Here is a 20299-nt window from a genome sequence, read left to right as displayed (position 1 = left end):
ACCTGCGTAAATTGCATAAATTAGATTTATTTTAATTTGTGGCGTGATTGGGGGTTTGGGGATGTGCACATGCTAATCATACAGCTGGCCAACAAGATCATTTCTACGCTCTCTACGTCATGCACACACTTGTTATAAATGCAGAGCGACCGCCTCATTCAGAAGAACATAATTTTGGGAGTTATCTTTTTTTGGTTCCCAAAAAATGTGTGTGGTGTCATTTTTAATTAAGTGGGGAATTGAAATCTGTAATCCCGAGTCTGGAAGTTGAGACGTCTATATGATATGATTTAACATTAAAACATTATCTATATACAGAGACTATAATCGGCTATACCATGATTTAATGGCTTGAAACTATACAAATGGCCGATTTAGTCACTGTAATATAAACGCGTTGAAGTCTCTACTGAAAACATGCATTTAAATGAACTAAAACCGAAACATGCAGTTTTTGCAAAACCTGCAATTAATTTGGAAAAAACGCTGTATGAGTGACATAGATGCGCCATCTAGTGGCTGTGTATGGAAGTCTCTTGAGGCCACAATATTCTTTACTTTTTATGTTCAATTATTGTTTCAGGAATTATTCCTGATTACAATAATTCCTTAAAGTAGGCTTAGTATAAAGAACTCGAGGGCCATTTTTAAATGCCATCTTATTTGACATTAGCATAAGATATTTTCACAAACCATCAACCTATTGTTTAGGTGACTCATAAACTAATAAACATTTGAACTGATATTTCCAAAGTAGGCAGACAGAATTGGTGAAGTTACAGTAGTTCATTTTTTGTGTTGCTGAGTGAAAAATATATATATTTGGCAGACAGTTTCCTGTTTTTAATCATGTAACATTAAATACTTTTTGGGGGGATTGGGGTTGTGTGAGGGTGCGTTTGGTCTTCCTTCTTTTTTGTCCTTGGCTGATCACATGCATGATGGACGCTGTGGGAACAGAAATCTTAAGCACCAGTCATCTAGTTATATTTACCATCATATTTAATGAAACTTGCTGGCAAATCAAGTTTTCAAAGTTTCCACTTCTTGCTCAATAAAAAGGGAAGCGACTGGTTTAACACGTAATCATATTAAAAGTCAAATAATTTACATGCCATGTTCTCTCTGCCCATCTACTTACAATACATACACCCTTATATAGCCCAATAAGTCTAGAATCAATTTTTCTATCATTTTATTCACAGGGTGTGATTGTGGAAAAGTCTAATGGAACACTGACCATTAAATCAGAGAAACACGATAATCTGACAGCCTCTGCTGCCGACCGCTTGTCTGAAAATGAACTGAATGTGAATGATGAATTGGAGTTCACAGTTATGTCTGTGAGTAAAAGTATCCAAACCCCCACATCAGGCTTTATATTGTATTCAAAAATACATAATACATAATACATGAACACTGTTTTAAGGGCAATGACACAAAGAAGGCCATCCGACTGAAAAAGCTTTCAGAGGAAACTCTTAATCAGGACAAAGCGAATGAAGATGTATCTGAGAAAAACACCGCTGTAGCTTCTTCTGCCAAAGATAGGGTAATCCACATTTTTCATTTTGGCTTTGAGTGTCTTGTGCAGAAAACTGACATGAACTGCTTTGAGTTATCGTCATCTTTTATCTGTAGTGGAAGCCGGTGACCTTGGAGGCTGGCTGTCAGGAGTTGGTTGTCTCCAGTGAAAAACACGAGGGAACCATTCTCAAAACCGCCTCAAAGAATTCACAAACACCGGAAAAGGAGGTAAGCTATAGATATGATCGAAAGGGATAATGCAACGTTCTGTAAACTTTAAAAAGTATGTTTTATTTTAGAAGCTCAAAAAAGTAATCTCCTTCCCATATCAAACTATTCTTATCGGAATAGAGTTTATCTCTGTCCCAAACCTTAAAAGAAGATTATTTCCTACAAAGATTAATTTATGAGCTACTTTCGCTAGTACCGCAGTATGTCTCAATCGTGTCTTGTAACACTGTTCAGTGCATGTACACGCAGAGATGTGTTCATCATGGTATTCTTTTGTTTATTTAGGACTTGAAACGGTTTGAAGGTTTCATGTACACTGGACAGCATTGTCAAAACAATCTGCATTTACACAGATCCAGTATGCACGCCAGGCCAGTCGATGGCAATGTGGTTGTGTTAAGAAACAGGAGGTGCCTTTGCACATACACATGAACAGTAATAAGCCAAAAGTGCTTTTTAATATCGTTGGTTGACGTAAAGTGGCATGAAAAATCTTTAATCTTTTGGAATTTCATTATTTTCTGGGTAAATTTGTCAATAAATGTGATCTGATCTTGTTCTGGGTATCAAGTCAAGTCAAGGGTATTGACAAACTTTGTGTCTAAAAATAATAACACAAAAAAATTAGGGATGCACCGATCCTACTTTTTCCTTTCCGGTCCGATTCCGATCCCTGAATTCTGTGTATCGGCCGATACCGATTCTGATCCGATACTAGCACTATTTTTCATGATAAAAGTAGACTTGCATATTTTAACTTTTATTGCCAGAGGTGGATAGTTAAGAAAGTTTACTTTCAAGTACATTTTAAAATATATGTACTTTATCAGAGAACTTTGGACAAAAAATACTTTCCTACAGTATGAAGCACAGCATATTTACTCCACTACAGTCCATACATTTTTTTCTTTTTTTTTACTTTAAATCCATGAGTACATTAAAATCTACCATTTTCCTTCACTTAAGTATTTTTTACTTAAAAGTATGATTTTTTTTAATGTTATTTGGTGCTTTATTTAACTTAAAAATACATACAAAACAAAATGTGGTCTCATTAAGCACTGATACTTACAAAATGTTTAACAAATAAATCTCTGTTTATTGCACAAAGCTATCACAATATAAAAGTCTCCAAACTCACTCATGCACATCTGGACACAAAATGATGCGCTTAATACATTCGCTTCTACGTTATTTAAAGTCATGCGCATTGGACGCAGAATGATGCGCTTAATGCACCCGCTTCACTCACGCACATCCCGGATAGTGATGATCGTGTATTCGCGGGGATCTTTGCTTCCTAAGTTCAAAACAGTTATAACACAAAGAGAAGAGATATGTTATGTGTTTAAATCATAGAACATTGAATCCATCCTAAAGTTAAAAGTTATTGTGTATGAATGACGCATAACATAGACCGGTTCCAGTGCTTGAATCTAATAACGTTACACTCAGCGAGTACAGTCTCCGGCAAAATGAATTTTAAACAAAACCACAGTCTATTATCTAGTGATTATGAAGAATATTGAAAACTTTGGAACGAGTAACGTCCTGACTGTTCCCGGACACACGCATGCAGGATTGAGATTGACAGATGACCGCACCAGCGGAGGTCAGAGTTTTTTAATTATGCTATATTGGTTTATTCCTCGCATTAAGCTATCAAAATACATGACAACGAATACAGTGCATGACACAGTTTATGGTAATTTCCTGATAGATAGTCCCTTATGAAGCTTTAGAGTAACATCCACGGGTATCGCAACGGATCGGACTGAAGAGAACCCGTCAGTCCGATACCCGATCCAGCAAAAATCATCCGGATCGGCCCCAATTCCGATCCAGAGTATCGGATCGGTGCATCCCTAAAAAAAATCTGTTGTCCTCATTGAACAAACTCACTCAACATTCAAAATGGCAGTGGAAAAAGTAAGTGAACCCTTTGAATGAATAACTGGTTGACCCCCCCCTTGCAGCAATAACCTAAACCAGGTGCTTCCTGTAGCTGTGGATCAGACCTGCACATTGTTGAGGAGAGATTTTAGCCCATTCTTCCTGGCAGACCTGCTTTAGCTCTGTCATATTCTTTGGACTTCTCATGTGTATGGCCCTCTTTAAGCCAATCCATAGCAGCTGTATTGGGTTGAGGTCTGGGCTCTGACTTAGCCAGTCCAAGAGGCGGATTTAGTTTTTCTGAACCCATTCTGTTGTGGACTTGCTCCGGTGTTTTGGGTCATTGTCCTCTTGCATCACCTAGGGCTGCACAATTAATCGAATTTTAATCACGATCACGATTTTGGCTTCCCACGATCAAATTCGCGTGATCGAGCGATATTTAAAATGCGTCATTCATTTACGCTTTGTATTAATTGTATTATTTTTTTTAAAGCCAGTCTAGCGCGCTGTAAAGCCGATGTCTGATCACGTGCGTCCATGCACCAATCAGAGTTGTTCCCTGCAGCGCGCAGCAGCTCAGTCAGTTTCCAGATGTAGACAGTCCAGTGTTGCCAGGTACGCGGTTTTACCGCACAATTGGGCTATTTTGAGAATGCAATTGCGGGAAAAATTACGGAGCCGCGGGTTGCGGATTTTTGGGCTACTTTCATAATGTTCCGCGGCCGCCAAAATGTTTATTTATATTCTAAGGATAAATGTTAATTGATGAGTTTCTTAATGTATATTCACACTCCGAATGAATACCTGCCAACTCAAGGACCGGCCAGGTCTTATAAGTGTGAGGAACTGACAGGCAGGCTACAGTACATGGAGGGACGCGGGAGCTCAGCTCAACCAAAGAGGAAATTAGCGGTGGTATAAGACACAGTACATCCGAATTATGTTTTAACCAATATTTCATCAGGTGAATGTCACGTTGCACAATGAAAGAAATCACTCGTGACTGTACAACACTTGATTCTTCCGGCTGCCAAATATCACGTTTGATCAGCGCGATACGCAGTCTAGAACAACTAAATCATTGACGTGCTCGTAGACGTTTTACTTTATGCAATAAATGTATCCATGTGTATTTCTTAACCAAGTTTCTGCATGTCTTACGAAGAGAAAACATGTTTCTCGTCCATTTAAACTACAGTACTCTTTTCGGCATTGTTCTTCTGCCTTGAAATGTTCTTATTTGGTTACATTCTGTTATGGAATATTGTTTCTTATTGATTGTGTATTTTATTTTTAGTTTTATTCACATCCATTATGCAGGTACAACTTAAGTTTATATTTTGCTTCCTAAAATATATTTACACATTGTAAAATGTAAAATAGTGCCCTGTTGAAGTTTTGCTACATTTTCTTTATTGTTTTAATTTCTTTTTATTTATTCTTTAAGGAGATTCACTGAATTTTGGTGAATAAGAGGACCTATTTTATTTTGATGCACATATCTGTACATTAGCAGGAATGTTGCACAATATGGATGTGAAGGCAGTAAATGTAATTAGCTTGTGTGACAATAAAAAATAGTTTTGGTTAAAATCAACAAATAATCGTGCTAATTAATCGTGATCTTAATATTGATCAAAATAATCGTGATTGTCATTTTGGCCCTTATCGTGCAGCCCTAGCATCACCCACCTTCTACACCGTTTCAGCTGACGTACAGACATTCTCACATTATCCTGAAGAATTGTCTGATATACTTGGGAATTCATCTTCCCCTCAATGATTCCAAGCTGGCCAAGCCCTGATAGAGCGAAGCAGGCTCAAAAAATGATGTTTCCCACCATACTTTACAGTTGGATGATGTTTTCATGATGATATGCCGTAGTGCTGGGGGTAAACGATTATGTTTTAAACGATTAATCTTGTTATTATTTTATCTATTAGTCGACTAATTTGACGATTAATCTAACCATTATTTTCTGTTGCTTGATTAATAAAATCCATAATGTATCAAATAAATACCCCCAAAAATCTTAATAATATACTTTATTAAACAACAGTTTTTCACAGCAAAAAATATTCTGCTATACACAAAATAAAATAAATACAATTCTTTTAGTGTTAAACTCTTTACTCTTTACAGTACCAACATAACTCTCTTGAACAAAAAATTCAAAAGTTGTAGTGCAATAAAAAACACTGTGCAGTGCACAGTATAGACATTCCTGAGAGTGTTTAACACGATATAAAATTCCTGTTTTCAGCTTTACAGTCCCAACATAAATCTCTCCTGTACAAAAGATAAAAAAATACAGTGCAATAACACAGTCATCAAGGGGGTTTGTGCACAAAACGAATGAGACCATCTCCCAGTTGTTGTTGATGTAGTGGCAGGTCACTCCGAGGTATGCCTCTGTGGGAATACTTGTCCAGGCATCGGTGGTGAGTGTGATTTTTGTGGACCTCTTCTTTAGGTCTTTCTTCAGATCTTCAAGAGTATGTTGATATGACGTCTCCAACTGCTTTGTGAACCACCACCTGGAGGGACATTTGAAGCCTGGGCAGGCATATTCGATTATGTCGAAGAAGGCTTCCCCCTCAACAATAGACAAAGTCCTCATGTCTTTGACGATCACCTGTAAGATAAAGAAAATTATTATATAACAACATTAACATAGCACCTTTGTCTCTTTCGCAAGAGAGTATGCCAAGGTTCTTTGCATTGTCCTATGAAAACACAAAAGCAATGCATATTAGACCAACAGCTATGACAATTGGGTATTTTCAATCTACTCTTTACCTCATTGCTGTGCTATGCTATGATTCGTTTATTTGAATGCTAACGTGGCTATCCAGCAGCTTTGCACTTGGTGGTGCTAGGCTTAACAAGTAACCAGTGCATCTTACCTCTCTGTGCAGTTTGTTCGTGATAGGTTAGTAGCTAACGTGAACTTCAGCTACTATAGATAGCTGTGTTCTGCAGCCGTAAGCTAGCTTCCATTCAAGCCAACATTAGGTGATAACTAACGTTAGCTAAACACAGCTGTCTAGGCGCCAGTAGCTACCTAGCACGAACAATCTGCACGGAGAGCTAAGATAGTTAGCTAGCACCACCGAAGTGCACAGAGTTCAAGCTATACAACAAACTATACAAACATGAAATTAATTTAGCCAACGTTAGTTCTTACTTATTGTCTCATACACGCGTGACAAGAAAGTTCCTCTGTTTCAGATGGTCCAACGTTGCTGTTGTGCTGGTGTGGTATGCCAACTCCATTTGGCAAAGAGCACAAATAACGACACCTTTACGTTTGGGTCTAAATTTTGAAGAGTTCCCATACCTTCAAAGATTTAGGGCAAGCTGTTTTTTTATGATTTTTTTCTTTTATTGGGGCTTTGTTCGGAATTATGTGAGAGGTTGCTGTTTCGTCCTCCATTCTGCAATGGTTTGGTCTCCCATGTGTGTGGCGAGCTGTGGCAAAGCGTTGACGTCGACGACGTGTCGCTACAGGCCTAATATGCCATGCCCTTTCTACGCCAGATGTAGTGCTGTGTGTTTTTTCCAAATAGTTCAATCTTAGTTTCATCAGTCCTCAAAACATTTTGGCAACACCGCTGTGGAGTGTCAATGTACTCTGTTGAAAACGTCAGGCATGCAGGAATGTTCTTTTTAGTAAGCAGTGGCTTCCTTCGTGGTGTCCTGCCGTAGATACCCTGCTCGTTCAGTGTTTTACGTACGTTTTTTTGGTTCTGAATAAAGATGTGAAAGATAAATAAATTGTGTATTATTTTAGACACATTTAATTTGCCAATACCCTTGACTAAGATGAAGATCAGATCACATTTTATAACAAATTAATTCAGAAAACCATGAAATTCCAAAAGCTTCACATACTTTTTCTTGCTAATGTAAAAGTGAGTTTAAAGTCTGGCGAATGTAAAAAGGGTGTCTCCGCTGGTCTTACTGGTGCAGCAAATCCACATTTTGTTGGGGAAACGTTAATACATAGTCGAACAGTGAGAGCTCAGTACGGGAAGCCGCCATATTGTTTTGGCTATACTCGCTTGACTGAGCGCATAACACGCATGCGCGAGACATCATCGTTTTCAGAAAGTTCCGTCTTGCAGTTTACATGGAAACGAAGACGGCAACATTTTCAAAAAGTCTCACTTTGAGACTTCAGTTCCTTTAACACCATTTCCATGTAAACGGACAGCCAAAACATTTCTTGCCTTTTCAGTTGAAAACGGCCTCTAAAGAAATATGGTGTTTCCTTCCACCTATATGCTGAAGACGTGCAATTGTATCTCCACCTAAAAGGTATCAAAAAATCTAAAATTGGAGCACTACATAGATTCATCTACGAATTGAAATCATAGCTGACCAATAACTCTCTGACCCTTAATGAAGGGAAAACAGAAGTCATCCTATTTGGACGCAGTGATGCCGGTAACGCGTTACTTAGTAACGCGCTACTCTAATCTGACCACATTTTTCAGTAACGAGTAATCTAACGCTTTACTTTTTCCAAACCATTAATCAGATTAAAGTTATTTATCCAAGTCATTGTGCGTTACTATTTTCGTCATTTTCCTTGGTGAAAATATATATTTTTTGCTTTCTTCTTGCGTCTCAGGGAGTGAAGTCACGTAGCATTATGCGACAATTCACGTTTTCAGCATGAGGACAATTCACGTGTAATAGCCCCTACCACACAGCGACACAAATGTAAACAACAATGGAGGGAGGAGAGAGATGCGCGTTTCTAGCTGGAAATATGTCACAAGTTTGTTTCCGCTAGATGGCAATATTAAGGTTCGTTGTACTCTCTGTGCTGGTGACAAAGTGCTATCTAGCTACAAAAACACTACGTTAAATTTGAAGAAACAATTGGAGTCGCAGCACTGCACAGTCCAACTAACAGAGCAATTCCCACCAGGTGGTGCGAAGCAGAGAGCAGCAGGTCCCCCACCACCGAACCAACAAATGCTGGACTTTCGTGCAAAACCAGTAAGTGGGGGAGAGTTAAAGAAGTTGGTCAAGCAGTAGTGATGCGTGGATGGCGGTCAAATTCATGGGCGCTGCGGATGATCGGTGGGTCGGGTAATAAAAAAAAACTTTCAGGTTAATTGCGGGTGGGTCGCGGGTGGACGATATCATATACAATATTAACAACATTTCTCTAAAAATACGAATGTTTTAAATGCATTTTTCATCAGGCGCTAATTTGCAGTAATTTAAAAGAAATCCTCGCGTGGCGACAGTGGAGGACGGTCTATTTCTTAAAGCAGAAATGGAGGCAAAAGATTAAAAAGATTAATCTAGATTAAAATGGCTCATTTGAATTCTGCCGAAGGCATTCAGAATATGTGTGCTACCCAAATAATGACTAAAAGTAAGTAGGGCTGCAACAACGAATCGATAAAATCGATTAGTAAAAAAGTTGTCAACGAATTTCATTATCGATTCGTTGTGTCACGTGACGCGGAGACGTTTGGTTATTAAAAAAAAAAACTTTATTTGAGCGCGGAGCGAAGTAAACACACTCGGTCTCTCTCGCGCACTGATGCTAGCAGAGTTCGGCGCCTCATATACAGGGCGGAGCAAAAATAAAAAAACGAGCGGAGGAAAGATACATGACGGAGGCAGAGAAATCAGCGCGACCCAAGTCATCATAGGTGCGGGAGCATTTCACACTTAATAAACAGAAAAACTGTTAACTACAAAATATGCAAACGCGACATGGCGGGAGCAACGCGGCAATGATCCAGCACCTGAAACTCAAACATGTTTGAGTCTATGATGAGGAGGAAGGGAGTTCAACAGCAGGTGAAGTCACTACAGAATCCTACTTTTGTTCCGTTTCGAAGTGAAGAACGTAATGTCCCTGGTGCTGGTGTTTACTCGTTATCCAGATTGACAAGCATCACAAGTTAGCATTAGCTCGTTAATAACAGTATAATCAGGGGTGGTGTAGTTACTTTGCGCTTTGCATTGTAAGACTAAAGACACGTTTTTATTCACTTGCCTTTTTTGGACCATTCATTTATTAACCTGTTGTCATGTATAGCTACACTGCAAAACTTCCTTAGTAATTTTGTCTAATTTCCAGTCCAAATATCTAAAAAATCTTAAATCAAGATTACTAGACAAGAAAATTGATTGATGCTTAAAATTTCTGTTTGAAATTATATCTCATTAAGATTATTTTTGTACCCCATTGGCAGATAATTTTTCTTCCTTTAAGCAAACAATCACTTAATTTGAGGTGTTTTTTCAGAAAACAAGACATAATTTCTTATGCTTTTTCATGTGTCTAGTACATGTTTCTTGATATAAGATTTTTTTTTAAATTTGGACTGACAACAGGACAAAACTACTAAGTTAGAAAAGCAATTTTTGCAGTGTATATTCTGTGCTTTCTCCCATATAGGTTATTATTGACAAATATATTTGTGTGTGTTGTACTTTTTAATTTAATTTTAAAGTTCTTTTATAGCTCTTGGTCATCTTAAGCTTTGTTAAAATGTGGTGTATAAATGAAGCTTGCACTTACTACAATGATGGTAGTAATTGAATGAATAAGCTTCAAGTGAATTTGAGAGAGAGAGTGTGTGTGTGTCAGTGTTTGTCAGTGTGTGCGTCTGCAAAAGTGTGTGCGTCTGCGAGTGTGTGCATCTGCGAGTGTCTTTCTGCAGTGTAGTGTAGAGAACAAGTTCTTACATTCAAACAAATCCTGTTAAGTTTTCTGATTTGTATTGTTCTTTAGTTTTTATAAATTATTTATTGTTCTGGCAGCTCAGGTGGCACTTTTATTTTAAAAAAGTCTATATATTTGGCAGATGTAAAGCATACATGTGTATGTTTTTTGTGTTAGTCCATTTTTATTTGATTTTATTATTTTTATAACAGCTCAGGGATGTTCAAGGAGCAACATGCTTGTGCACTTTCTAAAGATTTTAGTTCTGTTTTTGAATAAAGGGTTGGAAATGAATGCTTTTCTTGGTTTTTGTTTTTATCCGATTCATCGATTAATCGAAACAATTATTTACAGATTAATCGATTATTAAAATAATCGTTAGTTGCAGCCCTAAAAGTAAGTCTTTGAGACCGGGTTTCTCAAGCCAGGTGGCGCATTAGACCAGGGGCTCATCTCCTGTTTCCAAAATGCATCACAAACTGCTTGAGAAAGCTGTTCTACTATGATAATTGGTGATGAAAATTAAATTGTTCAATAAGATGAACTTGTGTTTACTTCCGCATTCGCTAAGGGATGATTTGCGTTCAGGTGGTACTTGAGACTGGAAGAGCTCCTACAGTACATTTACATTTAGTCATTTAGCAGACGCTTTTATCCAAAGCGACTTACAAAGAGTGAGGGAGCAACAAGCAATATGTAATACAGGAGCCATAATACATTAGATCTCAATACAAAGTTACTTGTTTCAACTAAAGCTAGACCACTACCTGTTGAGAGAAAGTGTTTTTTTTAAACCAATTCCGCATTGCACAAGGTGCAAACAACCTTAGTCTTGTCGATGTTTCTATTGGGAAGCTTCTTAAAAATTAATATTCCCTGAAGCAAACCCGGCGGCTTCATAGCTGCATCCATGTTAGCACGTCACGTTTGATGCGGTAATTTCACAGTAACGTTATGTTGTGTTCAGACCAAACGCGAATGGCGTGTCAAGCGCGAGTGATTTATATGTTAATGCAAAGAGGCAATAGACCTACTTGCTGCACGAATGAAGCCCTGGTTATGAGATGATGAGGCGGCTTCTGCTTCCGCGAATGACGCGAATCACGCGAGTTGAAAAATCTCGTTCTCGCCCCGTACAGTGCAGTTAAGCTAGTATACATCCGCGCTAAAATATCAAGGTGAAAGTCATCATAGCTTGCGTAGTATAGACCCAGCTCCCAACCCAACTTTGAGAATAGATTAACGGCGACATTTTTTTATCGCGCGATAAGAGTCTCACTGCGTTAACGCCGTTAACGGCCCACCACTAATGTATATGAAAGCCATAAGACTGGTACCTCTAATATGGTACATCATGTGTGTGCTAAATCGAAATATTAGATTTAAGTATTTATAGACAAAGACAGTGCTAGAAAATTTACTGAGTAATTTAAATGACGATCGAGTCCGGGTCCGGTGCGGATATCTATCTCAGAGAAAATTATACGTGCGGGCGGGTGGCAGGTGGATAATTTATTTGAAACAGTGGATGCGGGTGACATGTTAGATTCTCCACGCATCTCTATCGGGCAGTTTGTTTTAGAGGAAATGCTGCCCTTAAATACGGTTGACTCGCTCTCGTTTCACTTGTTTTGTAAAACCACTCCTTGCTGCTCTAATGCTGTGAACAACAGGTTCAATGTTCATAAAATATGTTAAAAAGAAATTACAGTAGTACAATACTTACATTTATAAATAATGCAGATTATAAATAGTATGTTTTGCCATTATTAAAGTGTCAACAGTGAAATCAAGAAAATCAGTCTTTATATTATTTTTAATAAAAACGTGTTTTTTTCAGGAAATAGTGTAAATTCAACTTAAAATGTCAGTAGATACATTGTTGACATTACTGGTAAAAATACACTTCCAATAAAGTGAGTGTTGGCAAAACCCATTGTCATTTTTATGTTGAGGCAGCGGGGGTGTTGGCGGCAGCTGCTGAATGTAACTGATAAAGTAACGCGTAATTTAACTTAGTTACTTTTAAAATCCAGTAATCTGTACAAAAACTACGTTTTTAGAGGTATAATCAGTAATCAGATTACTTTTTCAAAGTAACTGTGGCAACACTGTTTGGACGTGATGCTTTTAATGTCATCACCCACGATCTTGGTCCTCTTACAACGCGTATAAATCATAGAGCAACGAGCTGTGGTGTCTGGTTTGACAAGGGTCTCAAGTTCGATAAGCAGATAAATGGAGTGGTTAATTCCTGCTTTTTCCATCTCCGTCGTCTTGCGAAAGTTAAAACCTTCCTGTCTAAAGAAAATTGCTGTACAATCTCTCCCCTGCCTATCTCTCTGAATTGTTGGATCCACTCAATTCAGTGCGTTCTCTTGGTCGAGACTCTTAAAACTGCCATTGGTCCCCTGGTCTAGACTCAAACGGCGTGGTGATTGGGCGTTTGCTATCTACGACCCAACTTTATGGACAACCTCTCGATTGAGATCCGTACATCATCTTTTTTGTTTATTTTTAAACCAAGTTGAAGTCGGTTTGACGCATCATCAGTTGGCTTCTGCTAAGCCACGCCAATAGCAACCAAATAGGTTACCTTAGCAACCATTTAGCAATGCCTATATCTCTGTATCAGAACATCATAGAGACACAGGGGTTGGTTCGTTTCACTCATAGCTTAGAGTATCATCAACTGGCAGATGCTAAGCCATGCCCATAGCAACCAAACAGGTTAGCCTAGCAACTGTTTAGCAATACCTATATCTCTGCATCAGAACATCATAGAGACACAGGGGTTGGTTCGTTTAACCCATGGCTAGGAGTATCATACTGGCAACATTCTAATTATGCTAGCGAACATGCTAATCATGCTAACAACAAAGCCCGGTTTTTACACACTGGGGTCACATTATTTTTTCCATCATGTAAGAAAAAGTTTATCAATAAAACCTTTCAAACTATTTCAAACTCTTCAGGACAGGTTCGTTGAGCCAACATAACTAGATTGTAAAGTTCGAGTACAAACTTTAAGCTTATTCTGAATATATCTGCAAATTTGTAAATATTTGAAAAAATGTGTCTCTGGGAGTCCCTTTTTTATTAGAGAAAAACCCTAATGGAGGAGAAAGTGGGATAGAACGAAATAAGCACAGAAATGTTAGGAGTATATTCATTTTTATTATATTTATACGGCCAATAAGTGAGATTGGCAGGGAGGACCATCTTTACATTGATTCATTGACTTTTGTTATGACTGGGTTATAATTGGCAGGGACTAAACTATCAATAGTCGGAGTGATGGCTATGCCTAGATTATTAAAGCCATTTGATTGCATTGGAAAATGGATGCGTTATTGGAGATTGGTTCTTTTCTTGGGTCGGCTGTGTATAATGCTATTCGATGTTCATGATCATTTATTTTTATGCCATTGATAGAGGGGTTAATTCTAACCAGGATTGCTAAAGGTTCTAATGCTAGAATAAAGAGCCTTGGAGACAAAGGGCATCCTTGTCATGTGCCTCTATATATTTGAAAAGGTCTTGATGTTGTATTATTGGTCCTCACTTCAGCTGTTGGTTTAAAATATAAAATATTGATCCAGCGCAGAAATAAATATCCAAAGCCAAAACCTCATTCATATACAACCATTCTAACCTATCAAACGCTTTTTCTGCAAAAAAATTTAGACACAATTTTGGACAATTTTTTGGCGTCTGTGTTGAGTAAAGAAGTTGGTCTGTATGACTGACTCACATTTGGTAGGTGGTTGTCAGGTTTCAAAATTAAAGTAATTAAAGCACTTCTCAGTGTTGGGGGTAGGTAACCATTTTGAAGAGATTCTGCATACATTTCTTTTAGAGGACCAACACAATTTTTTTTTAAACATTTTGTATTTATCGATTGGCAGACAATCGGGGCCAGCGGTTTTTACCATTGTTCATCTTTGAGATAGAGTCCAAGATTCTGTGTTCTTCAAGTGTACCGTCTGATATTAGTGGGAACTGTATAAGTATAAGGTGATGATTCAGATTTATATAAATCTTTATAAAATGAAACAAATTTTATTTGTCTCTAAGGGATTGAGCTGCACGATTAATCGTTAAAAGATCCTGATCTCGATTCGAACACCAGACGATCTCAATAATGAAAATCAACAATTCTCGTGTGTCTATTAACTTATACCTCGTACTAAAATCATAACGCTTCAATATTTGCTGATGCTGCCACAGAAGTTAAAATTATTATTATGAGGCATGTAACGATGTCACAAACAGTCTTTTCAAAACACCAACTATCATTATTTCTGTGTCAAATGATAACAGAAGTACTGGGATTAAAGCAGAGAGTTGCCAACTCACACGCATGAGACTCGTTTACAAGCTCCTACTCTACCAAATTAATCTCACATCAAATAACAGAGCAACATATAAGAACAGTTTTGTTGTCAGGCTGTATTTACTTTATGAGTCTCTTTCAGGATTGTGATACATTTTTCTGACTAGGCTTTACATCTTAATTGGACATGTTTGAAACGAAACTAACGACAAATCCGAGTTAGCGTTTATATCCGTCATTATGGTAAAACACGTCATCAGAGCGCCTATTACTCTATTAACGCTAATAGAGGAGCCTATTCGAGGTTTTTGTCAAGTTGCCCATGATTTCATGTTTTCAGGTTATTTTAAACTGTTTACAGGTGAGAATACTGCGTTGTTATGTTTATCAGTAGTGTCTTTCTGTAAAGACCCCTTCAAGTGGTCTGTAGATAGCAGGCAAATGTATAAAATAGAAAAAGTGTCACCTTATGAATTTGTTTTCCTGAGAAATATTTTATATACAAGTTACTTCAATGCATTTATACTTTTTAGGAAGTTAATCATTTGCATTTAAAGTACAAAAAAAAAAAAAAACACTTTAGTTTACTAGTTTATGGAATTTGTGGTTAAACATTTCTCACCATAGTTACTGTAGGTTAACCAGTAAATATGTAAAAATTTTGAAGCGAAGTCATGCATATTACATGCCTAAATAAACTTTTTTTGTGAGAACATCTAATAAATAATGTATTACTTTTAGTAATCATTCAGAATTGTAAAAGAATCGCAATCTCTATTTGAAACAAAATAATCGGGATCCTCAATTTATCCAGGATCCTGCAGCTCTACTAAGGGATTAGATCTTGTTTCTCCAATCGGAGTTTGAAGTTTGAACCGTTTATGGCTTTTTCTTTATGAATTTTTTTATCTGCCATGCTAATAATTTTCCTGCCGTTTCTCCATGCTCGTAAAATGATTGTTTCAATCTTATTAAATCGTTTTCAGCCTTTGTTACGGAGTGGGTATTATACTGAGCTCTACGTTTAAGAAGTTTATGATGTATAGTATTTGAAGTGTCAAAATAGGCGCTTTCTTCTGCAAGCTTAATTCTTATTCCAATTTAAGTTTATTGGTTTTGGAGCTTGTTAAGGAAATTATCTGGCCTCTAATCTATGCCTTAAATGCTTCCCACCTCACAGTAGCTGATGTTTCATCTTTATTCTCTTTGAAAAAATTATCCATCTGAACTCCGATAAATTCTGCGAAATCCGGATCTTTTAACCATTTCGGATGGAGACGCCACAGATTTCACTAATATAATTTATTGCATAATGAGCTAAAGAAACTGGACCATGATCCGAGATAACAATAGGATCAGATTGGCACCTTGCTACTCTTGGAATCAGTTCATTAGAGATAAAAGAATAGTCAATACATGAATGACCCTTCGTCACTGTAGAATATGTTATTTTATTAGGGAACAACATTCCCCATGGATCAGACAGATACTTACATTTACGCATTTGGCAGACACTTTTATCCAAAGCGACTTACATTGCTTTATCCTATACATTTTACATAGGTATTTGCAATCCCCTCGAACCCACAACCTTGCGTTGTTAACGCAATGCTCTTACCACTGAGCTACAGGAAAGCTCTTTTATAGTTCTTTTATATAGTACCATATCATCTTCCTAGTCTGAGTGTGTGTTGTGTCAAATCCTGTTGATCGATCAAGTTTAGGAGATAATGTGTAGTTTAAGTCTCCTCCAATTATTAATTTACCTTGTAAGGAGGACAGCAGAAGAAAAAGTTTTTCAAAAAAGCTTGGACAATCTGTATGAGGGCCATACACATTTGCCAGAATATTTCTTCATTAAAAATCGAGCCTTGAATTATTACGTAACGCCCCCCGGTGTCCTGTAAATCCTTGGATATTTGTAATGGGACTGACTTGTGTACTAAGGTCATTACCCCCCTGGAGTTAGGAGAAAATTAAGCTGAATAAATGTGTCTTTTCCAGCGTCTTCGTATTGGTGTATGGTCATTTGTAGTTATATGGCATTCTTGTAAAAAGATAATTGAGGGATTAAGTCGTTTAATTCTTGTCATTACTTGCTTGATTTTAGTTAGTTTCCCCAAACCTCTCACATTCCACGATGTTATTTTTAACTCTAAATTGGAACGTATGCAGCGTTATTGTTGAAGTTATGAGTAGTTTAATATATAAATTCTAACCCTAACCTGTCTACCATTAAAGTGTATTAGACCTTTGACAGAAAAATTGTAAAGTATACATTGGATGCGTTTCTCATCACTGGCCCCCTGAACTCGGCAGCACCTTACCGGATTTAACACAATAACTAAGGATTCAACATTTTGCACCGCCAATCCTAATATTAGGAGTAGCGTAACATAGGGGTGGGCGATCTAGAAAAAAAATTCAAATCACGATTTTTTCCAGATAGATCACGATTTTATCGCGGTTCTTCTTCAAGTTGCTTTTAAGACTATTTTGCAAATTAAAGGGGCTTCAATACAGCCAAACTAAGTCCCCATATAAAAATATACTCTTTACCATTTATATTTTGAAGAATATTTTAATCAAGTTAATATTTAATGCAAGTGCAAGACCATTAATCAGCTGTTAGAAAAAAACTTTACATTTTGAATTTTGTTTTTCATCTTGTTGCGGAACTCGGAGTAAAGCTGTGGAATGGGCGTGGAGGATAAATATTTTTGGCTGGGTATTTCGTAACGTGGATCTACGACTTTGAGCAGTTTTTTAAAGCCCTCATTTTCCACAGTCTTTATGGGAATCATGTCTTTGGCCAGGTAAAATGTGGCCGCGTCAGTGACATCTTTCCAGCGCTTGTTCATTCTGTCATACGGATACGGAGTTCCTTTCTCAAATGGTTCTTTCACTAAAGTCGTTGTTTAAGCCTTTTAGTTTCCGTATGCTTGGTTGTACCTGATTTACTCGCGTGGGATCCCTTTATAATTTGACTGTCGGCATTCTCTTTCAGTCCCTTTTATTTTGAGGTGGTTAAAAAAGGTTCGTTGTGTTGCCTTACGACGCTCGAATCTTATCATGGCCCAAACAACAGTTATTTGCAAATGTGGCAGTGTCAGTTGGGGAAAACCCAAACCATTTCAATATTACTGATGTAGAATTTTTTTTAGGGCCCAAGTCCTCCGTGTTTCCCTCCATCTTCACTGACCGCGTCACTTAATCTTACTGAATTCACAAGCAACGTATACGAGCTTGTTAACATGGCGCAATCTATCGCAAGTATGTTGACGAATTCTATAGAACACTACTATATAGGACGATTTAACGATTTTCCCGAAAAAGTGGATCGTGCAGTCATTTTAATCGTTCACGATCTAATATCGTCATATCGCACACCCCTAGCGTAACACGGATCATAAGCTTTTTCTCCGCCATCGTAAATAATGCCCCCACCTGCAAACGGCCGAGCATATTAAATTTATATAACAGCCTATAATAATAGTGAATTAAACAAAATAAATCCGCGTACCTCAGATTTAAAACATCTGACGATTACGTATAAAATTAATAGAACATTTATAAATTAAAATCCTTTGAAATAAAATGTAACTAACCACATCTGAATAGATTTTCCATTTGGATAATCCAGTCCCATTCGGCTCTAAATAGCCAACTTTATCAGTCTCAAAGGAATAAGATTTTGTAACATGTTATTTATTTTCTTGTGTATTCCTCCTTTTCGGCTACTGAATTAACAGCTTTAATCTTGACCTCCCAAATGCAGCGTGGGTGATGAGCAGCTTCGCAGGAAAGGTTATACCGTAACGGACAGTGTTGTCACAGTTACTTTGAAGAAGTAATCTGATTACTGATTATACCTCTATAAAGTAACTTCGTTACTGTACAGATTACTGGATTTTAAAAGTAACTAAATTAGATTACTCGTTACTCTATCAGTTACATTCAGCAGCTGCAGCCACACCACCGCTGCCTCAACATAAAAATACATTTTCCACCGGCATAATTTTCTCTTATATAGATATCCGCACCAGACCCGGACCAGATCGTCATTTAAATACTTAAATCTGATATTTCGATTTAGCACATACATGTACCTGTCACTTGCATATTACATACCCAGTAATTAATTCATCCTTGTTAAACCACTTCTCTAAAACGCTCCCACACGGTACTTTTCTTTTCTACCTTTTTTTTCTTTTTAATTCTCCCTTTTTTCTTTTCTCTCGGATCTGTTTTGCCTCCATTTCTGCTTTAAGAAATAGACCGTCCTCTACCGCATTTCTTTTAAATTACTGCAATTTAGCGCCTGATGAAAAATGCATTTAAGACACATTCGTATTTTTAGAGAAATGTTGTTAATATTGTATATGCTATCATCCATCCATTGTATTTTTTTATTACCCACCCTACCCGCGGATCATCCGCAGCGCCCGCGGATTTAACCGCCATCCGCGCATCACTACTGCCCGACCAACTTCTTCAACTCCCTCCACTTACTGCTTTTGCATCAAAGTCTGGCATTTGTTGTTTGAGTGGTGGGGGACCTGCTGCTCTCTGCTTCGCAACACCTGTTAGGACTTGCTCTGTAAATTGGACTGTGCAGCGCTGCGACTCCAATTGTTTCTTAAAATTTGACGTATAGTTTTTGAAGCTAGATAGCACTTTGTCGCCAGCACAGAGAGTACAACAAACCTTTATAGTCATCTAGCGGACACAAACTCGTGACTGTATTTCCAGCTAGAAACGCACATCTCTCTCCTCCCTCCATTGTTGTTTATGTTTGTGTCGCTGTGTGGTAGGTGCTATTGCATGTGAATTGTCCTCGTGCTGAAAACGTGACTTGTCGCATAATGCTATGTGATTTAACTCGCTGAGACGCAAGAAGCAAAAATATATATTTTACTAAGGAAAATGACAAAAATAGTAACGCACAGTGACTTGGATAAATAACTTTAATCGGATTAATGGTTTGGAAAAAGTAACGCGTTAGATTACTCGTTACTGAAAAATGTGGTCAAATTAGGCTAACGCGTTACCGGCATCACTGGTAACGGATACCCATTGATTTAAGCTGTTGCTTCACTTCATAGAATTTCTGTCTTTTCAAATGTGTTTCTTTGGCAATATGTTGAAATAACCTCATTTCACTTTCGTTGTATGTTATTTTCCCTTTAGCCCGTATGATCTGTAGCACTTTGTCTTTCTTCTTTGAGTTTAGAAAGCGCATGATGAGTATTCTGGGAGCATTTCGTTGTTCTGCTGTAGACGATCTGTTTCTGCGACGACTTGTTTCACTTCTTGTATGGCTGCGAGGATTCCTGTGTATTGTACCAAAAAGTCTTTTCTCATGCTTGTAATTGCACCCACAATGTCGTTCTCTTGATTTTTATCAGTGTTTGCACTGGTTTGTTTATCCACCGAGGTTGTCTGACTTCCAAGCTTTTTCTTTGTTGTGCGTGATGTCATCTTGTTTCACTGTTGTTTGTTGTTACTTAAATCTATTGTTCAGTTTCAGAACGAAAATAAGGCTGTTTAAAAAAAAATGGTGATGTAGATGTAAAGATGTAGGAGCGTTTATAAACACGTGTGATCC

At 37.6% G+C, this 20299-nt stretch overlaps 1 protein-coding gene across 3 annotated transcripts in view; it reads left to right on the top strand.

Annotated features, from left to right (window-relative positions):
- The window catches only part of si:dkeyp-121d4.3 (uncharacterized), a 50344-nt gene that overhangs the window by 8864 nt on the left and 21181 nt on the right, over positions 1–20299 (top strand). For all 3 annotated transcript variants that reach the window (XM_056760072.1, XM_056760071.1, XM_056760070.1), the window contains exons 8-10: positions 1206–1343; positions 1430–1552; positions 1642–1755. In XM_056760072.1, coding sequence (XP_056616050.1) covers positions 1206–1343; positions 1430–1552; positions 1642–1755 — 375 coding nt within the window. The remainder of the gene's footprint in view (positions 1–1205; positions 1344–1429; positions 1553–1641; positions 1756–20299) is intronic.

This window comes from Triplophysa dalaica, chromosome 11 (assembly GCF_015846415.1).
Source record: "Triplophysa dalaica isolate WHDGS20190420 chromosome 11, ASM1584641v1, whole genome shotgun sequence".
NCBI lineage: Eukaryota > Metazoa > Chordata > Actinopteri > Cypriniformes > Nemacheilidae > Triplophysa > Triplophysa dalaica.
The sequence above is the reverse complement of the archived record's forward strand: the minus strand, read 5'-3'. Positions and strand labels throughout refer to the sequence as shown.